The sequence below is a fragment of the Ranitomeya imitator genome, chromosome 4, assembly GCF_032444005.1.
Source record: "Ranitomeya imitator isolate aRanImi1 chromosome 4, aRanImi1.pri, whole genome shotgun sequence".
Taxonomy (NCBI): domain Eukaryota; kingdom Metazoa; phylum Chordata; class Amphibia; order Anura; family Dendrobatidae; genus Ranitomeya; species Ranitomeya imitator.
The window spans coordinates 52931794-52952718 of NC_091285.1; the positions used below are offsets into that span (position 1 = coordinate 52931794).

Here is a 20925-nt window from a genome sequence, read left to right on the forward strand (position 1 = left end):
TCACTACTCTTTTCGTGTCTGAGTAAATATTAATTACCCATGAAATAAGAATTATGGAGCATCCTTTCTTATAACTCTACATTGTGACATTAACCTCTCATTCCTGCTAGAAATGTATGAATAAATTGACAACTAGACCTTACCATTTGGCGACAAACCAACATTGCTCTGTCAGTGCTTACAGCACCAAACTATGTAGGGACAAACCTCTTTGACGAGAGGAATGGTGACAGTCAGTTCATTAATGTCTGATCGGTCGGGGTCCAACACCCGGCACCACCACCGATCAGCTGTTACCCGCTGCAGGGTACTACATATCCGCATCCTATTGATTTGAACAGGAGGAGGTTTCTGTAGTATCAAGCCTCGGCCACTACCAGAAGACAGACAGCTCTGCAAGTGAGTATTTCCGGCCAGTGGACGCCATCAACAACAATAGTATCTGATTGCCAAGGGTGTTGGACCCTGGCTGATCAGACATTGATGACCTAACCTAAGGATAGCTCATCAATGTAAAAGTAGTGGTCAACCTCTTTAACTTTAAAATGAAAAGTATCCCCCTGCTCAGTAATTAGGCACCACACAATGCCCATTGATGCATTTATGATGTCCTCCACAATGAAAAGGCTCACTATTGTAGACATTGTCCATGAGATGAGGATCCTAAACGGGAAACCCCATACCTATTAAGTAATATACCTAATAATGTATGTAAAATGTTGATTTTCTAAACTGTACAGCCCCTTATAAGAGAACCTGACAAGTGATACATGCTTCCCAAACTGTGGCCAGCATGTATCAGCCACTGGCTGTACGATCACAGCCATGTATGTTTGACTCTGAAACACTTTTAGAGAAAACCATATTTTTGATAGCTGCCGGGGACGGAGCCACACTGGGTACTAGTCGTATAGGTAGGTCCCCGGCAGCCTCTCCCCGTCCCGTGACAGTGATTGACATGTCTCTGCTTATACAACATCAACATGTTCAGGCAGCATGTATCACCTCTCAGGTGACCTTTAAAGCAACAGAAGTCAGAATATTATATATTAATAATGTATTTGTTTCATCATTATGAACACTTCCTTGATTTCATTCATAATTTAACAATCAAATGTAATGTTTGGAATTGTATACTGTATGGTATTATACATTGATGAGTTAACTACAGAAGTCATCAATAACATCACAAAAGATACATACCTTAGACTTTGTTTCTTACAGAATTATTAAAATCTATTTTTTTTGTTAACTTAGTATCTGCAGAGGCAATCAACCCATATTGTGAAACTCTCTTTAACCGCCTTTCTCAAACACAAGACTCGAAGGTAATAATCTGGAGATATATCGAGATTGCATTTTGTTCTTTTGCTATCCCCTCTAAAACTGGGTTCATTTATCTCCTCTCTATGAGATTCAGTTCTCTCGAGAACATCACTTAGTCTGAGAATTCCTGCAGTTTTCATGGTAAATACAAATAAAGCACATTAATATAATTGCAATTTAAATTTTTCAAGCCCCATTGTAAATTAGATTTATTAGTGATTTTTACAAACTTTCTGCTGTTCGCAATAAAACAATCAGGCAAGACCAATTTAGATAGTTTAATCAACTCAACTAATACAAGTAGTTTCTCTAAAATCAACACACAATGCCACTTTTAATGAATACTGCAGTCTCAGAATCATCATTTAACCACTTCATATCAAGTGTATTTCGTATTTATGACCTGCTACACAAATGATGCAAAGGTTTTTTCCACTTTCCAATCTTAGCTCTCACGGGCAATGGCCTCCAGGTCTCTAATATTCTTGGTTTTGCATGCCGCAACTACCTTCTTCAAATTCCATCAAAGATTTTCTGTAGGGTTCAAGTCAAACAACTGGGATGGCCACTCCAAAATCTTCCAGAACTTCCTCTGAAACTAAGCCTTGGTGGACTTTGTGGTATGCTTGGGATCATTGTCCAGTTGGAAAATCCAATTATTTCCAAGCTTCTACTTCCTCTTGTGTTTGATAACACAAAACCTTTTTGAAGCAATTCCTATTCCTGACATGAAGGCGTTGAACAATATTGAGAATTCATTAGTCATGAAAAAAAGAATTTTGCGCTGAAATTGGGGAAACCACTCGTTATATTAGTTGTGTTTAGTAGTGATGAGCGAACCCGTGGAAGTTCAGGTTCAGCAGGTTCAGTCAAACTCGAGTTAGAAGTTCGGCTTGGGTCCGAACTTGACCCCAAACCCAATAGAAGTCAGTGGGGAACCGAACTTTGGTGTTGTAAGAGGTCTGTAAAATGGTTGTAGTAAGGTATAGGGGGCTGCAAAAGGAAGCATAATAGTAATAAGAGCAGGACAATAGCCTTCAAACAAATGTGCATAGAAGAATGACTTAAATCTCTTAAAATAGTCAGCAAACATTGAGTTAAATATTTTACGCAACTGGCTGCATAGAATCAATAGAATTATGAGAGGCTAGACAACACACAGTCCAAAATCGATATAAGTCAATGTAGACTATTTTTATCAATGTCTTGTGTAAATATCCATCCATTCATTGAAACCCACCCATAGTTAAATCATATTATTAAGAAAAACAGACAGCTGTGAGCTGGTGTTATTATTCTGGGAAGGGGCCAATATCCATAAAGGTTCCTAGCCTATTAATAACAGCTCACAGCTGTCTGCACAGCCTTTATTGGTTATTAAAAGGGGGACCCCAAAAAAATGACATAGGGTCCCCATTATTTTTAATAAACAGCTGAGGGAAAGCAGGCTGCTGGGGGCTGGTATTATGCTTCTTTGAAGAAGCCAATATCCATAAAGGTTCCCAGCTAATTAATATCAGCTCACAGCTGTCTGGTTAGCCTTTACTGGTTATTATAAAGGGGGGACCCCCCCAAAAATGATGAGGTTTCCCCCTATTTTTAATAACCAGCAAAGGCTAAACAGACAGCTGCGGGCTGATCTTAATAGGCGGGGAAGGGGTCATGGATATTACCCCCCTCAAAGACTAATAACATCATTCCTCCGCCACCCCAAAAATGGCGCATTAGATGCGCCAATTCTGGCACTTAGCCTTGGCTTTTCCTGCTTGCCCTGGTGCATTTGCAAGTGGGGTAATAGTTTATTGCTTTAATTTAAGCGTTATAATGTCTGCTGAAATCAAGCCCTGAGGTTAGTAATCGAGAGACATCTAATAGACACTCCCATTACTAACCCAGTAAGTTAAACGAAAAAAATGCACACACAAAGGAAAAAAACATATTATTTGAATAAAGACTCCCCCACACATTCCCTGGTTTTCCCATTTATTAATTAAAAAAAACTTCTCAGCAGATCCGACGATATTCAACTAGGTCCCACGTCATACATCGATTTTCTCATGGGCGATCACGTCAGTAACATCAACACCCCTAAGCCATGACTGTGAGAATGAGACTGCAGAGTTTATGCAAGGTCATTTCTCATGGGCGATGACGTTACGCCGGTGAGAAATAACCACGAGTAACTGCGGGTCTCACGGTAGCTCGAGTGCCGGACTGATGAGTGCTGAGTGCTGGACTCGCTGTCGTTCATCAGTCCAGCACTGGTGCTGTGCAGCGTGAGAAACAGCCGTTATGAACTTAGGTAACCATACAGTAAGGTTACCTCAGTTCACAGGCCGGCTCACACAGAGCTTTCCATGAGAACCGCCACCGTTGATCTGCGGTTACCTTAATTATGTCACCACTCGTCACTGCAGCCGCAATCTCAAGCTAATCTCAGCGTGTTCCAGCTGGCGTTGTGACTGGTCATGTTCCTAATGTCACCATTCACCTCACCATCTGGATGTAGCAAAGTCGGGGATTGTTGTGGTACCTCATCATTATGGATTAATGGTGGATGGTGAGGATTACTTTGTTTATTTTTATGTTAATAAATGGGTAAAAGATGGTAGTTGTCAGGGAGAGATTAGTACAATTAAAGGACTTTTCGCTGTGTGTGTCTTTATTACTTTTTACTACAGGGTTTGTAATGGGGGTGTCTGATAGATGCCTCTCCATTTCTAACCTCTGAGCTTGATGTCAGAGGACATTACACAGCTGACATCAACCCCATAAACTATTAAACTGCTTGGCAATGCACCATGGCAAGCGGGAAGAGCCAAGGATAAGCGCCAGAATTGGTACATCTAAAGGATGCGCCATTTCTTGGGCAGCTGAAGGCTGGTGTTATTAGGCTGAGAGGGGGCCAATATCCATGGCCCTTTACCAGTCCATTAATATCAGCCTGCAGCTGTTGGCTTTGCTTTAGCTAGTTAATAAAAGTAGAAGGTACCCAACGTCATTTTTTTTAGGGTCCACCCTATTTTTTATGACCAGCTAGTTCAAATCAGATAGCTGCGGGCTGATATTAATAGGCTGGCCAGCTCCATGGATATTTGACTTTTCCTAGTCTAAAAATACCAGCCCACAGCTGTCTGTTTTCCCTTCTTTGGTTTTAAAAAGAAAGGGAACCGCACATTGTTTTTTATTTTTTAATTACCTTTCCAACCAATCACAGCCATGCTATTACTTAACATGGCTGTGATGGAGTCGGAAGTGTCCACAGCCTTAAATCTTGTTTGGCTGCACTGCATCCCTTCAACAAGCTTTATTAGACATCCGGACGCAAACAAGAAAACCGGACATACAGTAAGAAGTCTGTGTTCGGGGTCCAGTACCGGACACTAGAAGTACGGTACGAACCCCAAACTTTCCAGTTCAGGTTCACTCATCCCTATTATTTAAATTGTTAATGTGTGATTGGTTTATTGTAAACAGCAGAACATTTTTAAAGTAAGCCTAACTTTCAGGGCCAGGTTGAATAATTTTGATTGTAACTGTACCATGTGCATCATCTGTACTTGCCGCCAAACTATTAAATTACAGATCATAATAAATAATAATAATAATCTTTATTTTTATATAGCGCTAACATATTCCGCAGCGCTTTACAGTTTGCACACATTATCATCACTGTCCCCGATTGGGCTCACAATCTAGAATCCCTATCAGTATGTCTTTGGAATGTGGGAGGAAACCGGAGTGCCCGGAGGAAACCCACGCAAACACGGAGAGAACATACAAACTCTTTGCAGATGTTGTCCTGGGTGGGATTAGAACCCAGGACGCCAGCGCTGCAAGGCTGTAGTGCTAACCACTGCGCCACCGTGCCGAGATCATTATATATTGTATGCACAGCTATTTTTTTCATCAAAATTATGAACACACCTCAGCAGATCTCAACAGACCCCATTGCAAACTATTGTGGTCCATCATTTTCTGGTGGTATCTTTCATTTAATGAAATTTGGTCTAATCACAGGGTTTTAAATGAAATCTTTTAGGAAGACAACCCTTCTAAGCCGTCTATATGGGCATGTAGGTCATAGAAAGTTGAATAAAATGATACCTCTATATCTGCGATCTCATGTCTTATTCCAGAAAAATCCTCATTTTTCTTAATACATTATGTAAATGAGCTGTTAGGATCTATGGGTTGAACATAGATCTCTATGAAAATCTGCCTCCAGAAAACATTTTAAATAAAAAGAGTTACCAGTGTGAGACAGAAGAGCAGACTCCCAGTTATTACATGCTTCACACTGGTAACTCTCCTTTAATTGAAGATGAACTTTGAAAGTAGATTCTATCTGAGATCTATGTCTTGCCCATGGATCTTAACAGCTCATTTACATTTTAAGAAAAATGTGGATATCTCTGAAATAAGACATTGGATTGCAGATATCAAGGCATCATTTTATTCAACTTTATATAACCTGCATGCCCAATATAGATAGCTTAGAAGGGTTTATCCTACTGACAGATTCCCTTTAAACTGTATCCTGAAAATATGATATGATTCTGACATATTGCTAACTTAGAGCATACATGACCGGTGGTGGTTTACCACTGGAATCAACGCTACAAAATTGGTTTGTAATCACTTTAGAAATATACTGCACATGGTCGATTTCAACCAGGCACCTTATAGACAAACGGAACATAGTTCCTTGAAATTATTGTTGTTTTTTTTGTAGTGCCTGCACAATGGTAGGAAAAGATTCACCTTCAATGGAACATTATTGTAATATTCATCAGGCTTATTATCTAGAATGTTAAAATTACTTTAAACTTTTTTTTCATTTTTATCATTATTTTCTTAATACAGGATACCAAAAATGGCAAAATCCGGACATGTTCTACCATGCCCATGTTTACTCCAGGAGAGGATAGAAGTCATGCCAGGTTAGTCTGACTGCATATACTGTATTGGTCCAGAGTCAACATTAAGGGCATAAAATAGGCAGAGTTATTTTAGATTTGCTGATGTATTTTAAACCCTGATCCTGTCATAAGCAAAATATCTTATTAGACAGCATGTGATATGAAAGAAGGAACAAGACAGCTCTGCAACATCACCCCCACATACCCCTTCTACAAAAGCAAGCGAAGCAGATAAATTAGGAAGTATGCAGATCTTGATCGCAGTAGATTACAGATCAACTAACTATGCAAGCTTCCTGCAAGAACGATTCAAAAGAAAATTTTGGTTCCAGAAATGTTTATGTCTTAAAGGGTCTCAAACTGCTGCCACTGGATGCCCACATATGAATATGAGAAAAATGTTTAATGTTTTTTCACTAACGCAGAGGATAGATGAAAAAAGTATGATTGATGGAGGTTTGACTGCTGAGACCCCCAATGATGCACCTTTGGGGGCCTACAGTCTTCTGCATGAGAGCAGCTTTACGTGCAACCACTGCTCCACTAACTATCCATTAATTTACTACAAGGGTTGTAGACCGTGAATCAAGTAGTGATTGTTCTTGCTCACTAATACTATATAATTGTTTTTGGGACAACCTCTTTAAGGAAAATATTACTTTTTCAGTATAACTTTAGGACATTGGGTCAAAAGAACTTTCTACTTCCACTTGACAGTGATTACTACTTGTTCACTCAGCATCAGACTTTCTATATATGACTAATACTTCTCCGAGGTTTGGAGGAGCCATATGTTCCTGATACTAATAATATTGAAGCAAGGGATGGGAATGTAATGACAAGGGAATTTTATAAGAAAAATTAGATCCTCAATGGGAATAAATAAGAATAGCATCTTTAATGACGGCCGTATAACATGGACGGTAATTGCGTTGCAGTGCTCGGACAGGCCGGCGGCTATCCTGACGGCGGCTATCCTGTATTCTATGCAGCTGTCAGGCTCGGGCCAGGGGATTCGCCGGCTTGTCCATGCATTGCTATGTGATCGTTGTCCATGTTATACGGCCGTCTGACTGTGCCTTAAAGAGGAAAATGTCATGTGTCCAAAAAAATTAATTTGTCCCTTGAGAGAGTTTAGGTGAGTACAGAGATTTTAGCAGGGTAACAAACTCATGTATTTGGGCATGTGGCAATTTTAATTTTTGCACTTTCTTTTTTTCCTCCCCTTCTTCCAAGAGCTCCTTTTTTTTAATTCTCCATCGGATGGCTTGATTTTTTTTGCAGGATGAGTTGCAGTTTTAGATGACACCATTCATTCTTCCATACAAAAATATCAAGTGACGAGACATGTTGAAAATAGGGCAATTCTGCTATTGTTTTTTGTCTTGTCATGATGGGATTCAATGAATGGTAAAAAATAGCCAGGCCGCATGATTATTCAGGTCAGTATGATTACCGCGATACCCAACATGTAGAGGTTTTTTTTTTTTTTTTTTTTAAATGGAACTGTACTTTCGAAAACTTTGCATAAATAAATAGTACAAGGGAGTAGAAGTAACTTTATAAAATGTCTTATCAGAGAAATCAAGACATCAGCTTACTTCCCCACTTAGCTGTCTCTTCTTCTCCCCCACCCTGCCTCCTAAACTTGTCATTCACTATGAAAAACAGCTCAACTCCATGTTTCTCAGGTAATAATTTATTTAGAGGTGAGGTGGAAGGAGGAGTTAGGTCCAGGGAGAGGAAACAGGCAGAGGGAGAAAGAGAAATATCATGGTGAACTTTCTAACAAGTCTTTTACCTCATTCCTGAACTGATTCATATCTAAACAGTTCAGCACCGCTATATTATATCCCCAATGTTGCTCCTGAGCTTGTCTTTGTGTGCAAAAAAAGCGAAAAATTAGAGCAAGAATCCCTCTCTGCGTGCTGTGCTGTGTATGGGAGAGTTCACAGCAGATAGTCTCCTCTCCCCAACTCTGACTGGCGGATTAATAACTACAAAGAGCAATATATTAATTGTTAATTACGCAGAGTTTACGGAGGCAAAAACTGGTGAAAGTGCAGCAAAGAAATCATACAATGGCCAGATGTAGTGTTACTACTCATGTACACACACAGAACAGCTTAACTGAAAAGTAACTTGATTGCTTGGTGATACAGTTACCTTTTAAGTAGTTATCCTTTTTTAATTTTTCTCCCAATCAAGGTGTGTGAGGCCTTGATTAACATAAACGCACCATCCGCACCTTCGCCCTTTTAGTATTGTCTGCACTGGTTATCTAGGTGCTCGGTTGACATTGCCATGATTCTCTGCAGGTCTTACATGAAATATATTAATAATTATATCACAGGAGACAAGATGCAAACTGTGATGGGACGGCATCAGTGCGAGAGCTGAGAATATATTATTTATATTTTAGAACGGGGGTTACTTTATTTAAAAAAGTGGTTATCCAGGTAGTGGACATTCTCTTTCATGTCTGTGGTTATTAAATTACTAGATGGTGGCCCGATTCTAACGCATCGGGTATTCTAGAATATGTATGCATAGTGTATAGCACAGCCCACGCAGTACATTGCGCAGCCCACGCAGTATATTGCGCAGCCCACGCAGTGCATTGTGCAGCCCACGCAGTATATTGCACAGCCCACGCAGTACTCGTTGTATATTGCGCAGCCCACGTAGTATATTGCCCAGCCCATGTAGTACATTGCGCAGCCCATGTTGTATATTGCACAGCCCACGTAGTATATTGCGCAGCCCACGTTGTATATTGCGCAGCCCACATAGTATATTGCCCAGCCCACGTAGTATATTGCGCAGCCCACGTTGTATATTGCGCAGCCCACATTGTATATTGCGCAGCCCACGTAGAATATTGCCCAGCCCACGGAGTACATTGCTCAGCCCACGGAGTACATTGCTCAGCTCACGTTGTATATTGCACAGCCCACATAGTATATTGCGCAGCCCACATTGTATATTGCGCAGCCCACATTGTGTATTGCGCAGCCCACGTAGTATATTGCACAGCCCACGTTGTATATTGCGCAGCCCACATTGTATATTGCGCAGCCCACGTAGTATATTGCGCAGCCCACATTGTATATTGCGCAGCCCACGTAGTACATTGCGCAGCCCACATTATATATTGCGCAGCCCACGTTGTATATTGCGCAGCCCACATTGTATATTGCGCAGCCCACATTGTATATTGCGCAGCCCACGTAGTATATTGCGCAGCCCACGTTGTATATTGCGCAGCCCACATTGTATATTGCGCAGCCCACGTAGTACATTGCGCAGCCCACATTGTATATTGCGCAGCCCACGTAGTATATTGCGCAGCCCACGTTGTATATTGCGCAGCCCACATTGTATATTGCGCAGCCCACGTAGTATATTGCGCAGCCCACGTTGTATATTGCGCAGCCCACGTTGTATATTGCGCAGCCCACGTAGAATATTGCCCAGCCCATGGAGTACATTGCTCAGCCCACGGAGTACATTGCGCAGCCCACGTAGTATATTGTGCAGCCCACGTAGTATATTGTGCAGCCCACGTTGTATATTGCGCAGCCCACGTAGTATATTGCGCAGCCCACGTAGTACATTGCGCAGCCCACATTGTATATTGCGCAGCCCACGTAGTACATTGCGCAGCCCACATTGTATATTGCGCAGCCCACGTTGTATATTGTGCAGCCCATGTAGTATATTGCACAGCCCACGTTGTATGTTGCGCAGCCCACGTAGTATATTGCGCAGCCCACGCTGTATATTGCGCAGCCCACGTTGTATATTGCGCAGCCCACGTAGTATATAGCACAGTCCATGTAGTATATTGCACAGCCCACGCAGTCTATAGCAATGTGGGCACCATATCTCTGTTTAAAAAAAGAATTAAAATAAAAAAAAGTTATATACTCACCCTCCGTTGGCCCCCGGATCGAAGCGGTTACCTACGCTTCTCGTGCGCTCCGGTCTGAAGAGTGCATTGTGGTCTCGCGAGATGATGACGTAGCGGTCTCGCGAGACCGCACGTCATCATCTCGCGAGACCGCAATGCATGGAGCTGTCACCAGGGCGTCGCGAGGAGCGTCGGTAACCGCTTCGATCCGGGGGCCACCGGAGGGTGATTATATAACTTTTTTATTTTTTTTATTATTTTTAACATTAGATCTTTTTACTATTCATGCTGCATGAATAGTAAAAAGTTGGTCACACTGGGTTAATAGCAGCGTTAACCGAGTGCGTTACACCGCGGTCAACGCTGACATTAACCCTGTGTGAGCGCTGACCGGACGGGAGTATGCGGAAGCCGGGCACTGACTGCGGGGAGGAAGGAGCGGCCATTTTCTTCCGGACTGTGCCCATCGCTGATTGGTCGTGGCTGTTTTGCCCCGACCAATCAGCGACTTGGATTTCCATGACAGACAGAGGCCGCGACCAATGAATATCTGTGACAGACAGAAAGACAGACAGAAAGACAGACAGACGGAAGTGACCCTTAGACAATTATGTAGTAGATGAGAAATAAGAAAAATACATTGATAAAGATCTAAAGAACAAGGTTCAGCTCTAAAGCTCTCTACACATTTGATGGCAGTTTCTCTTGTTTCAGCAATACACATGAACGTGCAATGAGCCAAAAGCAGAAAAAGCTGCTGCCAGAAAGCTTTGGCATTGACGTATCTCCCAAACAGGAGGGTCGAATGTCAAACAACTGGTCAAACATTCATTTTCGACTGATCGCACTAATATCTGGGGGTTCAACCGATTTTAATCTAAAATGTTTAGGGACTTAAAATGTGACAATGCGAAAATGAAAGTGTCCCGGACTCCCATCTGTTGTGAGAAGAAAGAAAGTCTAAGGAATTTTTTACAATTGCAGTAAGTTGAAATAGAAAACACAGTATTATATTGTTTTCTTACAGGAGTATCGGTGAAGCGACTAAGGAGAGGAAGAGTGATGACGAAGAGGGAAAAACTCAGCGAATCACACAAATTATTCACAATGAGCAGGAAGGTTACTCCACTGTGGACTCTCCTGCAGACAACAAGCGGTTTAGTCTTCCTTCAGACTTGTACAAAGATGAAATACTTGATGACTTGACCATATCGCCATATGCCAGCTTCACATCCATGCAGGACAAGTCTCGGCCAGTGCTCAGTGGGTGGCTAGATAAGCTCTCTCCTCAAGGGTGAGTTGGATGCCCAATTTGCTTCTTGTAATGACACTTTGCAACTTGCTGCAATGGGGATATATGATGTGTTATGGGCCCAGTATGATGTCACCATCCGGTAGCTTCCGTCTTACTGTGTACATAAGATGCAATATTAGCACATACCCCTAAATCTACTTTGAGTGAATCGACATTATGTGCCACGATGCTTTACATCTTGATTTTTATTTCATATATCAATACACATGAATATAAGAAACTTTGTAGTATATCTTATGAAAGAAATGTGCTTCTTCCTCCACCAGGACTTATCTTTTATGCTCAAATCCCGAGTACAGTCTGTCTTCATTGAATACAAACCTTCCCTCTACTGAGATAGGAGATGACAATTGGTTCCTATAAAGTTCTATGGAGATGGGAGGAGGGAGGAGCTAGAGGCCGAGCATCTCCCTGTCCCTCCTTCCTTCTATGTAATAGATGACGGTTGCTGCTGATTCTATCTCAGTAATGGAAACGTCTATATTCACTGATTACAGATTTTACTCATGAATTAAGAATTTTGTGTGAATTTATGTGTGGGCATATTAGTAACATAGTAACATAGTAACATAGTTAGTAAGGCCGAAAAAAGACATTTGTCCATCCAGTTCAGCCTATATTCCATCATAATAAATCCCCAGATCTACGTCCTTCTACAGAACCTAATAATTGTATGATACAATATTGTTCTGCTCCAGGAAGACATCCAGGCCTCTCTTGAACCCCTCGACTGAGTTCGCCATCACCACCTCCTCAGGCAAGCAATTCCAGATTCTCACTGCCCTAACAGTAAAGAATCCTCTTCTATGTTGGTGGAAAAACCTTCTCTCCTCCAGACGCAAAGAATGCCCCCTTGTGCCCGTCACCTTCCTTGGTATAAACAGATCCTCAGCGAGATATTTGTATTGTCCCCTTATATACTTATACATGGTTATTAGATCGCCCCTCAGTCGTCTTTTTTCTAGACTAAATAATCCTAATTTCGCTAATCTATCTGGGTATTGTAGTTCTCCCATCCCCTTTATTAATTTTGTTGCCCTCCTTTGTACTCTCTCTAGTTCCATTATATCCTTCCTGAGCACCGGTGCCCAAAACTGGACACAGTACTCCATGTGCGGTCTAACTAGGGATTTGTACAGAGGCAGTATAATGCTCTCATCATGTGTATCCAGACCTCTTTTAATGCACCCCATGATCCTGTTTGCCTTGGCAGCTGCTGCCTGGCACTGGCTGCTCCAGGTAAGTTTATCATTAACTAGGATCCCCAAGTCCTTCTCCCTGTCAGATTTACCCAGTGGTTTCCCGTTCAGTGTGTAATGGTGATATTGATTCCCTCTTCCCATGTGTATAACCTTACATTTATCATTGTTAAACCTCATCTGCCACCTTTCAGCCCAAGTTTCCAACTTATCCAGATCCATCTGTAGCAGAATACTATCTTCTCTTGTATTAACTGCTTTACATAGTTTTGTATCATCTGCAAATATCGATATTTTACTGTGTAAACCTTCTACCAGATCATTAATGAATATGTTGAAGAGAACAGGTCCCAATACTGACCCCTGCGGTACCCCACTGGTCACAGCGACCCAGTTAGAGACTATACCATTTATAACCACCCTCTGCTTTCTATCACTAAGCCAGTTACTAACCCATTTACACACATTTTCCCCCAGACCAAGCATTCTCATTTTGTGTACCAACCTCTTGTGCGGCACGGTATCAAACGCTTTGGAAAAATCGAGATATACCACGTCCAATGACTCACCGTGGTCCAGTCTATAGCTTACCTCTTCATAAAAACTGATTAGATTGGTTTGACAGGAGCGATTTCTCATAAACCCATGCTGATATGGAGTTAAACAGTTATTCTCATTGAGATAATCCAGAATAACATCCCTCAGAAACCCTTCAAATATTTTACCAACAATAGAGGTTAGACTTACTGGCCTATAATTTCCAGGTTCACTTTTAGAGCCCTTTTTGAATATTGGCACCACATTTGCTATGCGCCAGTCCTGCGGAACAGACCCTGTCACTATAGAGTCACTAAAAATAAGAAATAATGGTTTATCTATTACATTACTTAGTTCTCTTAGTACTCGTGGGTGTATGCCATCCGGACCTGGAGATTTATCTATTTTAATCTTATTTAGCCGGTTTCGCACCTCTTCTTGGGTTAGATTGGTGACTCTTAATATAGGGTTTTCATTGTTTCTTGGGATTTCACCTAGCATTTCATTTTCCACCGTGAATACCGTGGAGAAGAAGGTGTTTAATATGTTAGCTTTTTCCTCGTCATCTACAACCATTCTTTCCTCACTATTTTTTAAGGGGCCTACATTTTCAGTTTTTATTCTTTTACTATTGATATAGTTGAAGAACAGTTTGGGATTAGTTTTACTCTCCTTAGCAATGTGCTTCTCTGTTTCCTTTTTGGCAGCTTTAATTAGTTTTTTAGATAAAGTATTTTTCTCCCTATAGTTTTTTAGAGCTTCAGTGGTGCCATCCTGCTTTAGTAGTGCAAATGCTTTCTTTTTACTGTTAATTGCCTGCCTTACTTCTTTGTTTAGCCACATTGGGTTTTTCCTATTTCTAGTCCTTTTATTCCCACAAGGTATAAACCGCTTACACTGCCTATTTAGGATGTTCTTAAACATTTCCCATTTATTATCTGTATTCTCATTTCTGAGGATATTGTCCCAGTCTACCAGATTAAGGGCATCTCTAAGCTGTTCAAACTTTGCCTTCCTAAAGTTCAATGTTTTTGTGACTCCCTGACAAGTCCCCCTAGTGAAAGACAGGTGAAACTGCACAATATTGTGGTCGCTATTTCCTAAATGCCCAACCACCTGCAGATTTGTTATTCTGTCAGGTCTATTAGATAGTATTAGGTCTAAAAGTGCTGCTCCTCTGGTTGGATTCTGCACCAATTGTGAAAGATAATTTTTCTTGGTTATTAGCAGAAACCTGTTGCCTTTATGGGTTTCACAGGTTTCTGTTTCCCAGTTAATATCCGGGTAGTTAAAGTCCCCCATAACCAGGACCTCATTATGGGTTGCAGCTTCATCTATCTGCTTTAGAAGTAGACTTTCCATGGTTTCTGTTATATTTGGGGGTTTGTAACAGACCCCAATGAGAATTTTGTTACCATTTTTCCCTCCATGAATTTCAACCCATATGGACTCGACATCCTCATTTCCTTCGCTAATATCCTCCCTTAAAGTGGACTTTAGACAAGACTTTACATAGAGACAAACCCCTCCTCCTCTCCGATTTTTACGATCCTTTCTAAACAGACTGTAACCCTGTAAGTTAACTGCCCAGTCATAGCTTTCATCTAACCATGTCTCGGTTATTCCCACTATGTCAAAGTTACCTGTAGATATTTCTGCTTCTAGTTCTTCCATCTTGTTTGTCAGGCTTCTGGCGTTTGCGAGCATGCAGTTTAGAGGATTTTGTTTTGTTCCAATCTCCTCACTGTGGATTGTTTTAGAAATGTTCTTACCTCCCTTCTGAGTATGTTTTCCTGGGTCGTCTTTGTTCGAGTCTAATGTTTTTCTTCCCGTCCCCTCTTCTTCTAGTTTAACGCCCTCCTGATGAGTGTAGCGAGTCTTCTGGCGAATGTGTGTTTCCCAGGTTTGTTGAGGTGTAGTCCGTCTCTGGCGAGGAGTCCATCGTACAAGTAATTCACACCGTGGTCCAGGAATCCGAATCCTTGTTGTCTGCACCATCGTCTTAGCCAGTTGTTTGCATCAAGGATCCTGTTCCATCTCCTGGTGCCATGCCCATCTACTGGAAGGATAGAAGAAAAAACTACCTGTGCATCCAGTTCCTTTACTTTCTTCCCCAACTCTTCAAAGTCCTTGCAGATTGTCGGTAGGTCCTTCCTTGCCGTGTCATTGGTGCCAACATGTATCAGAAGAAATGGGTGGACGTCCTTGGAGCTGAAGAGCTTTGGTATCCTATCGGTCACATCCTTGATCATCGCACCTGGAAGGCAGCATACTTCTCTTGCAGTTATGTCCGGTCTGCAGATGGCTGCTTCTGTGCCTCTCAGTAGTGAGTCTCCCACCACCACCACTCTTCGTTGCTTCTTGGCTGTACTTTTTGCTGTCACTTGTTGCTGTGTGCCCTTTTCTTTTTTGCTTGCTGGTATTGCTTCATTCTTAGGTGTGCCATCTTCATCCTCTACAAAGATTTGATATCGGTTCTTCAGTTGTGTGGTTGGTGATTTCTCCATGGTCTTCTTGCTTCTTTTGGTCACATGCTTCCACTCATCTGCTTTTGGAGGTTCTCTGACACTTTTTGCACCTTCTGTGACCAGTAGAGATGCTTCTGTTCTGTCTAGAAAGTCTTCATTCTCTTTGATGAGTTTCAAAGTTGCTATTCTTTCTTCCAGACCCCGCACCTTTTCTTCTAAAAGGGCCACTAGTCTACACTTCTGACAGGTGAAATTGGATTCTTCTTCTGGTCGATCTGTGAACATGTAGCACATGCTGCAGCTCACCATGTAGGTTGTCACATCTGCCATGTTGCTCCTAGATCCTGCTGACTTGCTGTGTGTTTTCCTTCTTGTGTAATCTACTCAGCCAAGCTCTCTTGCAATAATGTCCTACAGGCAAAAATTGTTTGGTGATGCTTTCGAAGCAGCTGGTCCCGGCTGTACCCAACGATCTTCTAGCTTAGGGAGACTTCGCTTCTCCCAGAAGGCACCTGGAATATGCAAATTAGCCTCCTGAAGCTTGAATCCCTGGTTTGGTGATGCTTTCGAAGCAGCTGGTCCCGGCTGTACCCAACGATCTTCTAGCTTAGGGAGACTTCGCTTCTCCCAGAAGGCACCTGGAATATGCAAATTAGCCTCCTGAAGCTTGAATCCCTGGTTTGGTGATGCTTTCGAAGCAGCTGGTCCCGGCTGTACCCAACGATCTTCTAGCTTAGGGAGACTTCGCTTCTCCCAGAAGGCACCTGGAATATGCAAATTAGCCTCCTGAAGCTTGAATCCCTGGTTTGGTGATGCTTTCGAAGCAGCTGGTCCCGGCTGTACCCAACGATCTTCTAGCTTAGGGAGACTTCGCTTCTCCCAGAAGGCACCTGGAATATGCAAATTAGCCTCCTGAAGCTCGAATCCCTGGTTTGGTGATGCTTTCGAAGCAGCTGGTCCCGGCTGTACCCAACGATCTTCTAGCTTAGGGAGACTTCGCTTCTCCCAGAAGGCACCTGGAATATGCAAATTAGCCTCCTGAAGCTCGAATCCCTGGTTTCTCCCAACACTTGCCAATTGGAAGAGTTGTGACACCATCACACACATTGGTTGGTCAGCCAGTTTCTTTTAGCTGACATTCACCAGGTGGTTTTCCCCATATAAAGTACGGCCACCACTTTTAAGGCCTCTTTTACAGCATTGTGGTATGCTGTATGTATGTCCCCAATCCCCTATGCATTACACAAGAAATTCCTTTTATTATACTCACAGACGGCGCGGTCTTGTCTGATGGGCGTCCCTGGTCTTGATTCGGAGCCTCACCTCTTCTTATGATCGCGGTCCTCCTTCCCTGCTTGATGTGGATGATGCATCCTTAATCATCCATACAGTGTCCTCCATTGTACTCCTGCATGGATGTACATCTACACTGCCGAGGACAGAGCAAAATACTGTAGTGTGCATGCGCCAGGAAAACCCAAAGAGCGCCGATGGCCCAGAAGTAAAGTCGGCGCATGCACACTACAGTACCTTAAGTGCTCTACTCAACAGGGCAGAGAGTAGTGCGCCTGCGCAGGAGCGCGATGGTCGACGCAGGAAAGGTGGACGGCAATCTTAAGAAGAGAGAAGTTGCCGGATCAAGAACAGAGATGCACATTGAACCGCACCGCACCGTATGTGGGTATATTAAAGGGGCTTTTTTTGTGCTATGCAGAGGCGATTGGGGACTTACATACAGCTTACTAGCATGCTGCAAAAGAAGCCTTAAAGATGGTGGCCGTACTTTATATTGGGAAAACCTGGTGACAGGTTCACTTTAGAGTGTGTATCCCAGAAAGCCCTTCTTTTACGTATCCACTGCACAAAAAGGCTCATTTTTATATTGCTCTTTACCAAATAGTTAGGTTTGCGCTTGGCTGCCGAACATCACAGGCAGGTAAAGTTTACAAGGTTTGGAGACCGAGCCATAGTTAGACCATACGTGTACTTAAAAAATGTACATATACAATACGCACATATTGATAACCTCATTCATACTGATACTGCTGTTTTTTTGCAGGAACTACGTCTTTCAAAAACGATTTGTAAAATTTGATGGCAAGAATCTAATGTATTTCAGTAACGACAAGGTATGTAAATAATTAATACTACGGTTCATCTTGGCGCAATCATTTTTTACTTTTTACCTTAAGATAGGCCATCATTGTTTGAAAGGTAGCCATTCTCATGAGTTCCATGACACCTTCATTATTATAGAGGTATTCCCATCTCCGAGATCATATCCCAATATGTAGTAGGTGTAATAATAATGTTAGCAAATACCTCCAATTCGAAATGTAGTATAGCTTTTTTGATTTGCTACGTCTCTTTCCTCATGCGCAGGCATCGCAGGACTTTAAGTATCCATTGCCTTTAAAGCAGTTGTCTTTGGTATATTGCATTGCCTGTTAAGCAGTTGACTTTGGTATTTGGTGTATTGCCTTAAAAAATTAAAAAATAAATCCCCAAATAAAGAAAAAAATATATATATTTTTCCAATAAATACATTTATTTATGTAATTTAAAAAAAAAAAAAACAACCACAATAAACATATTTGGTATCGCCGCCTCCATAACGACCCGCTCTCTAAAACTATTCCACTAGTTAACCCCTTCAGGGAACACCGTAAAAAAAAGAGGCAAAAAACAACGCTTTGTCATCATACCGCCAAACAAAAAGTGCAATAAAACACGATCAAAAAGACAGATATAAATAAAAATAATACCACTGAAAACGTCATACTGTCCCGCAAAAAACAAAGCTGCCATACAGCTCCATCAGCAGAAAAATAAAAAAGTTATAGCTCTCAGAATAAAGTGATGCAAAAACAATTATGTTTTATATAAAATAGTTTTTATTGGGTAAAAGCGCAAAAACATAAAAAAAAAGATATAAATGAGATATCGCGGTAATCGTATGTAATCGTACCAACCCAAAGAATAAAACTGCCTTATCAATATTACCACACGCAAAACGGTATAAAGGCCCCCCCCCCAAAAAAAAAAGCAGGAATAGCTGGTTTTTGTTCAGTCTGCCCCACAAAAATCGGAATAAAAAGTGATAAAAAAAAGTCATGTGCCCAAAAATGGTGCCAATAAAAACTTCAACTCATCCCGCAAAAAAACAAGACCTCAGATAACTCTGTGGGCCAAAATATGGATAAATTATAGCTCTCAAAATGTGATGATGCAAAAACTATTTTTTACAATGAAAAGTGTCTTTTAGTGTGTAACAGCAGCCAATCATAAAAATCCGCTTTAAATCCCCCCAACCCCCCCCCCCCCCATCATCTTTTAGTTAGGGAAAAATAATAAAATTAAAAAAAATTATTTATTTCCATTTTCCATTAGGGTTAGGGTTGGGGCTAAAGTTAGAATTAGGGTTGGGGCTAGAGTTGAGGTTAGGGTTTGGATTACATTTAAGGTTGGGGTTAGTGTTGGGATTAGAGTTAGGGGTGTGTTGGGGTTAGGGGTGTGGTTAGGGTCGGGATTAGGGTTATGTTCGGGTTAGAGGTGTTGTTAGGGATATGGTTAGGGTTGGGATTAGGGTTAGGGGAGTGTTGGGGTTAGGGTTGGAGTTAGAATTGGGGGTTTCCACTGTTTAGGCACATCAGGGGCTCTCCAAATGCGACATGGCGTCTGATCTCAATTCCAGCCAATTTTGCGTTGAAAAAGTAAAACGGTGCTCCTTCCCTTCTGAGCTCTGCCATGCGCCCAAATGGTGGTTCCCCCCCACATGTGGGGTATCAGCGTACTCAGGACAAATTGCACAACAACATTTGGGGTCCAACTTCTCTGGATACCCTTGGCAAAATAAATAATTGCGGGCTAAAAGATCATTTTTGTGGAAAAAATAATTTTTTAATTTTCACGGCTCTACATTATAAACTTTAGTGAAACAATTGGGGGTTCAAAGTGCTCACCACACATCTAGATAAGTTCCTTGGGTGGTCTAGTTTCCAAAATGGGGTCACTTGTGCGTCTGATCTCAATTCCAGCCAATTCTGCGTTGAAAAATTAAAATGGTGCTCCTTCCCTTCCGAGCTCTGCCATGCACCCAAACAGTGGTTTACCCCCACATACGGGGTATAAGCTTACTCGGGATCAATTGCACAACAAGTTTTGGCGTCCAATTTCTCCTGTTACCCTTGGGAAAATAAATATGGGGCGAAAAGATCATTTTTGTGAAAAAAATATGGTTTTTTTAAATTTATGGCTCTGCATTATAAACTTCTGTGAACCACTTGGGGGTTCAAAGTGCTCACCACACATCTGGATAAGTTCCTTAGAGGGTCTACTTTCCAAAATGGTGTCACTTGTGGGGGATTTCAATGTTTAGGCACATCAGGGGCTCTCCAAACGCGACATGGTGTCCAATCTCAATTCCAGCAAATTTTGCATTGAAAAGTCAAACGGCGCTCCTTCCCTTCCGAGCCCTGCCATGCGCTTAAACAGTGGTTTACCCCCACATATGGGATATCAGCATACATAAAATAAGCTCTGGAGGCAGATTCTATGGGAGATCTGTGCCCTGCCCATGGATCTTAGCAGCTCATTTACATTTTAAGAAGAAAGTAGATTTCTTTGGGATCTGACATCAGATCACCGTTATCAAGGTATGAATTTATTCAGCTTCCTATGGCCTACATGCCCATATAGACGACTTAGGAGGGTTTTTCCTACTGATATATTCCCTTTAATGTAAATGCACAAGGGTTTCCAGCTTCTCTTTTCCTACTGTTCCTCTCACCTGTTTTTTTGTTGTACTATATCAGTCTAGGTAACATCTATTGGCCTTTCTAACCCATTTATCTTAAACATCACTTTCTTTCCAATTTTCATTAATTTTTCTGTTCTTTTCTGTTGCCATGCCTAAGGAGGAGGCCCTAACCTCAGGTAATCTTTACAGGTCACCCACTGGTATTAATCAATTTACTGTCGGCACCATTCTTTAGTCTCTTTAAAGGTAACCTGTCACGAGAAAAACTCCAGATATGGGGTTAATCTGAAGGTTAATAGCATTACTTACCTGCCCGGAGCCTGCGTTTACCTGAACGCTGCAGGGAGAAAATTAACTTTATTCCCGCTTTCAGTCACAGGGGCAGCACCGGCGCGGGATCAGTCACTGCCCTGAGAATATAGAGCGGCGGCTGTATCTGCGTCCTGGCCCTGACTGACAGCCGGCCACAATGTAAAAATCCATGTA

General features: G+C 41.8%; 1 protein-coding gene across 3 annotated transcripts in view; it reads left to right on the forward strand.

Moving 5' to 3' along the window:
- ARAP3 (ArfGAP with RhoGAP domain, ankyrin repeat and PH domain 3) overlaps positions 1–20925 on the forward strand; it is a 217584-nt gene that overhangs the window by 86748 nt on the left and 109911 nt on the right. For all 3 annotated transcript variants that reach the window (XM_069763631.1, XM_069763633.1, XM_069763632.1), the window contains exons 4-7: positions 1258–1328; positions 6193–6269; positions 11189–11455; positions 17740–17809. In XM_069763631.1, coding sequence (XP_069619732.1) covers positions 1258–1328; positions 6193–6269; positions 11189–11455; positions 17740–17809 — 485 coding nt within the window. The remainder of the gene's footprint in view (positions 1–1257; positions 1329–6192; positions 6270–11188; positions 11456–17739; positions 17810–20925) is intronic.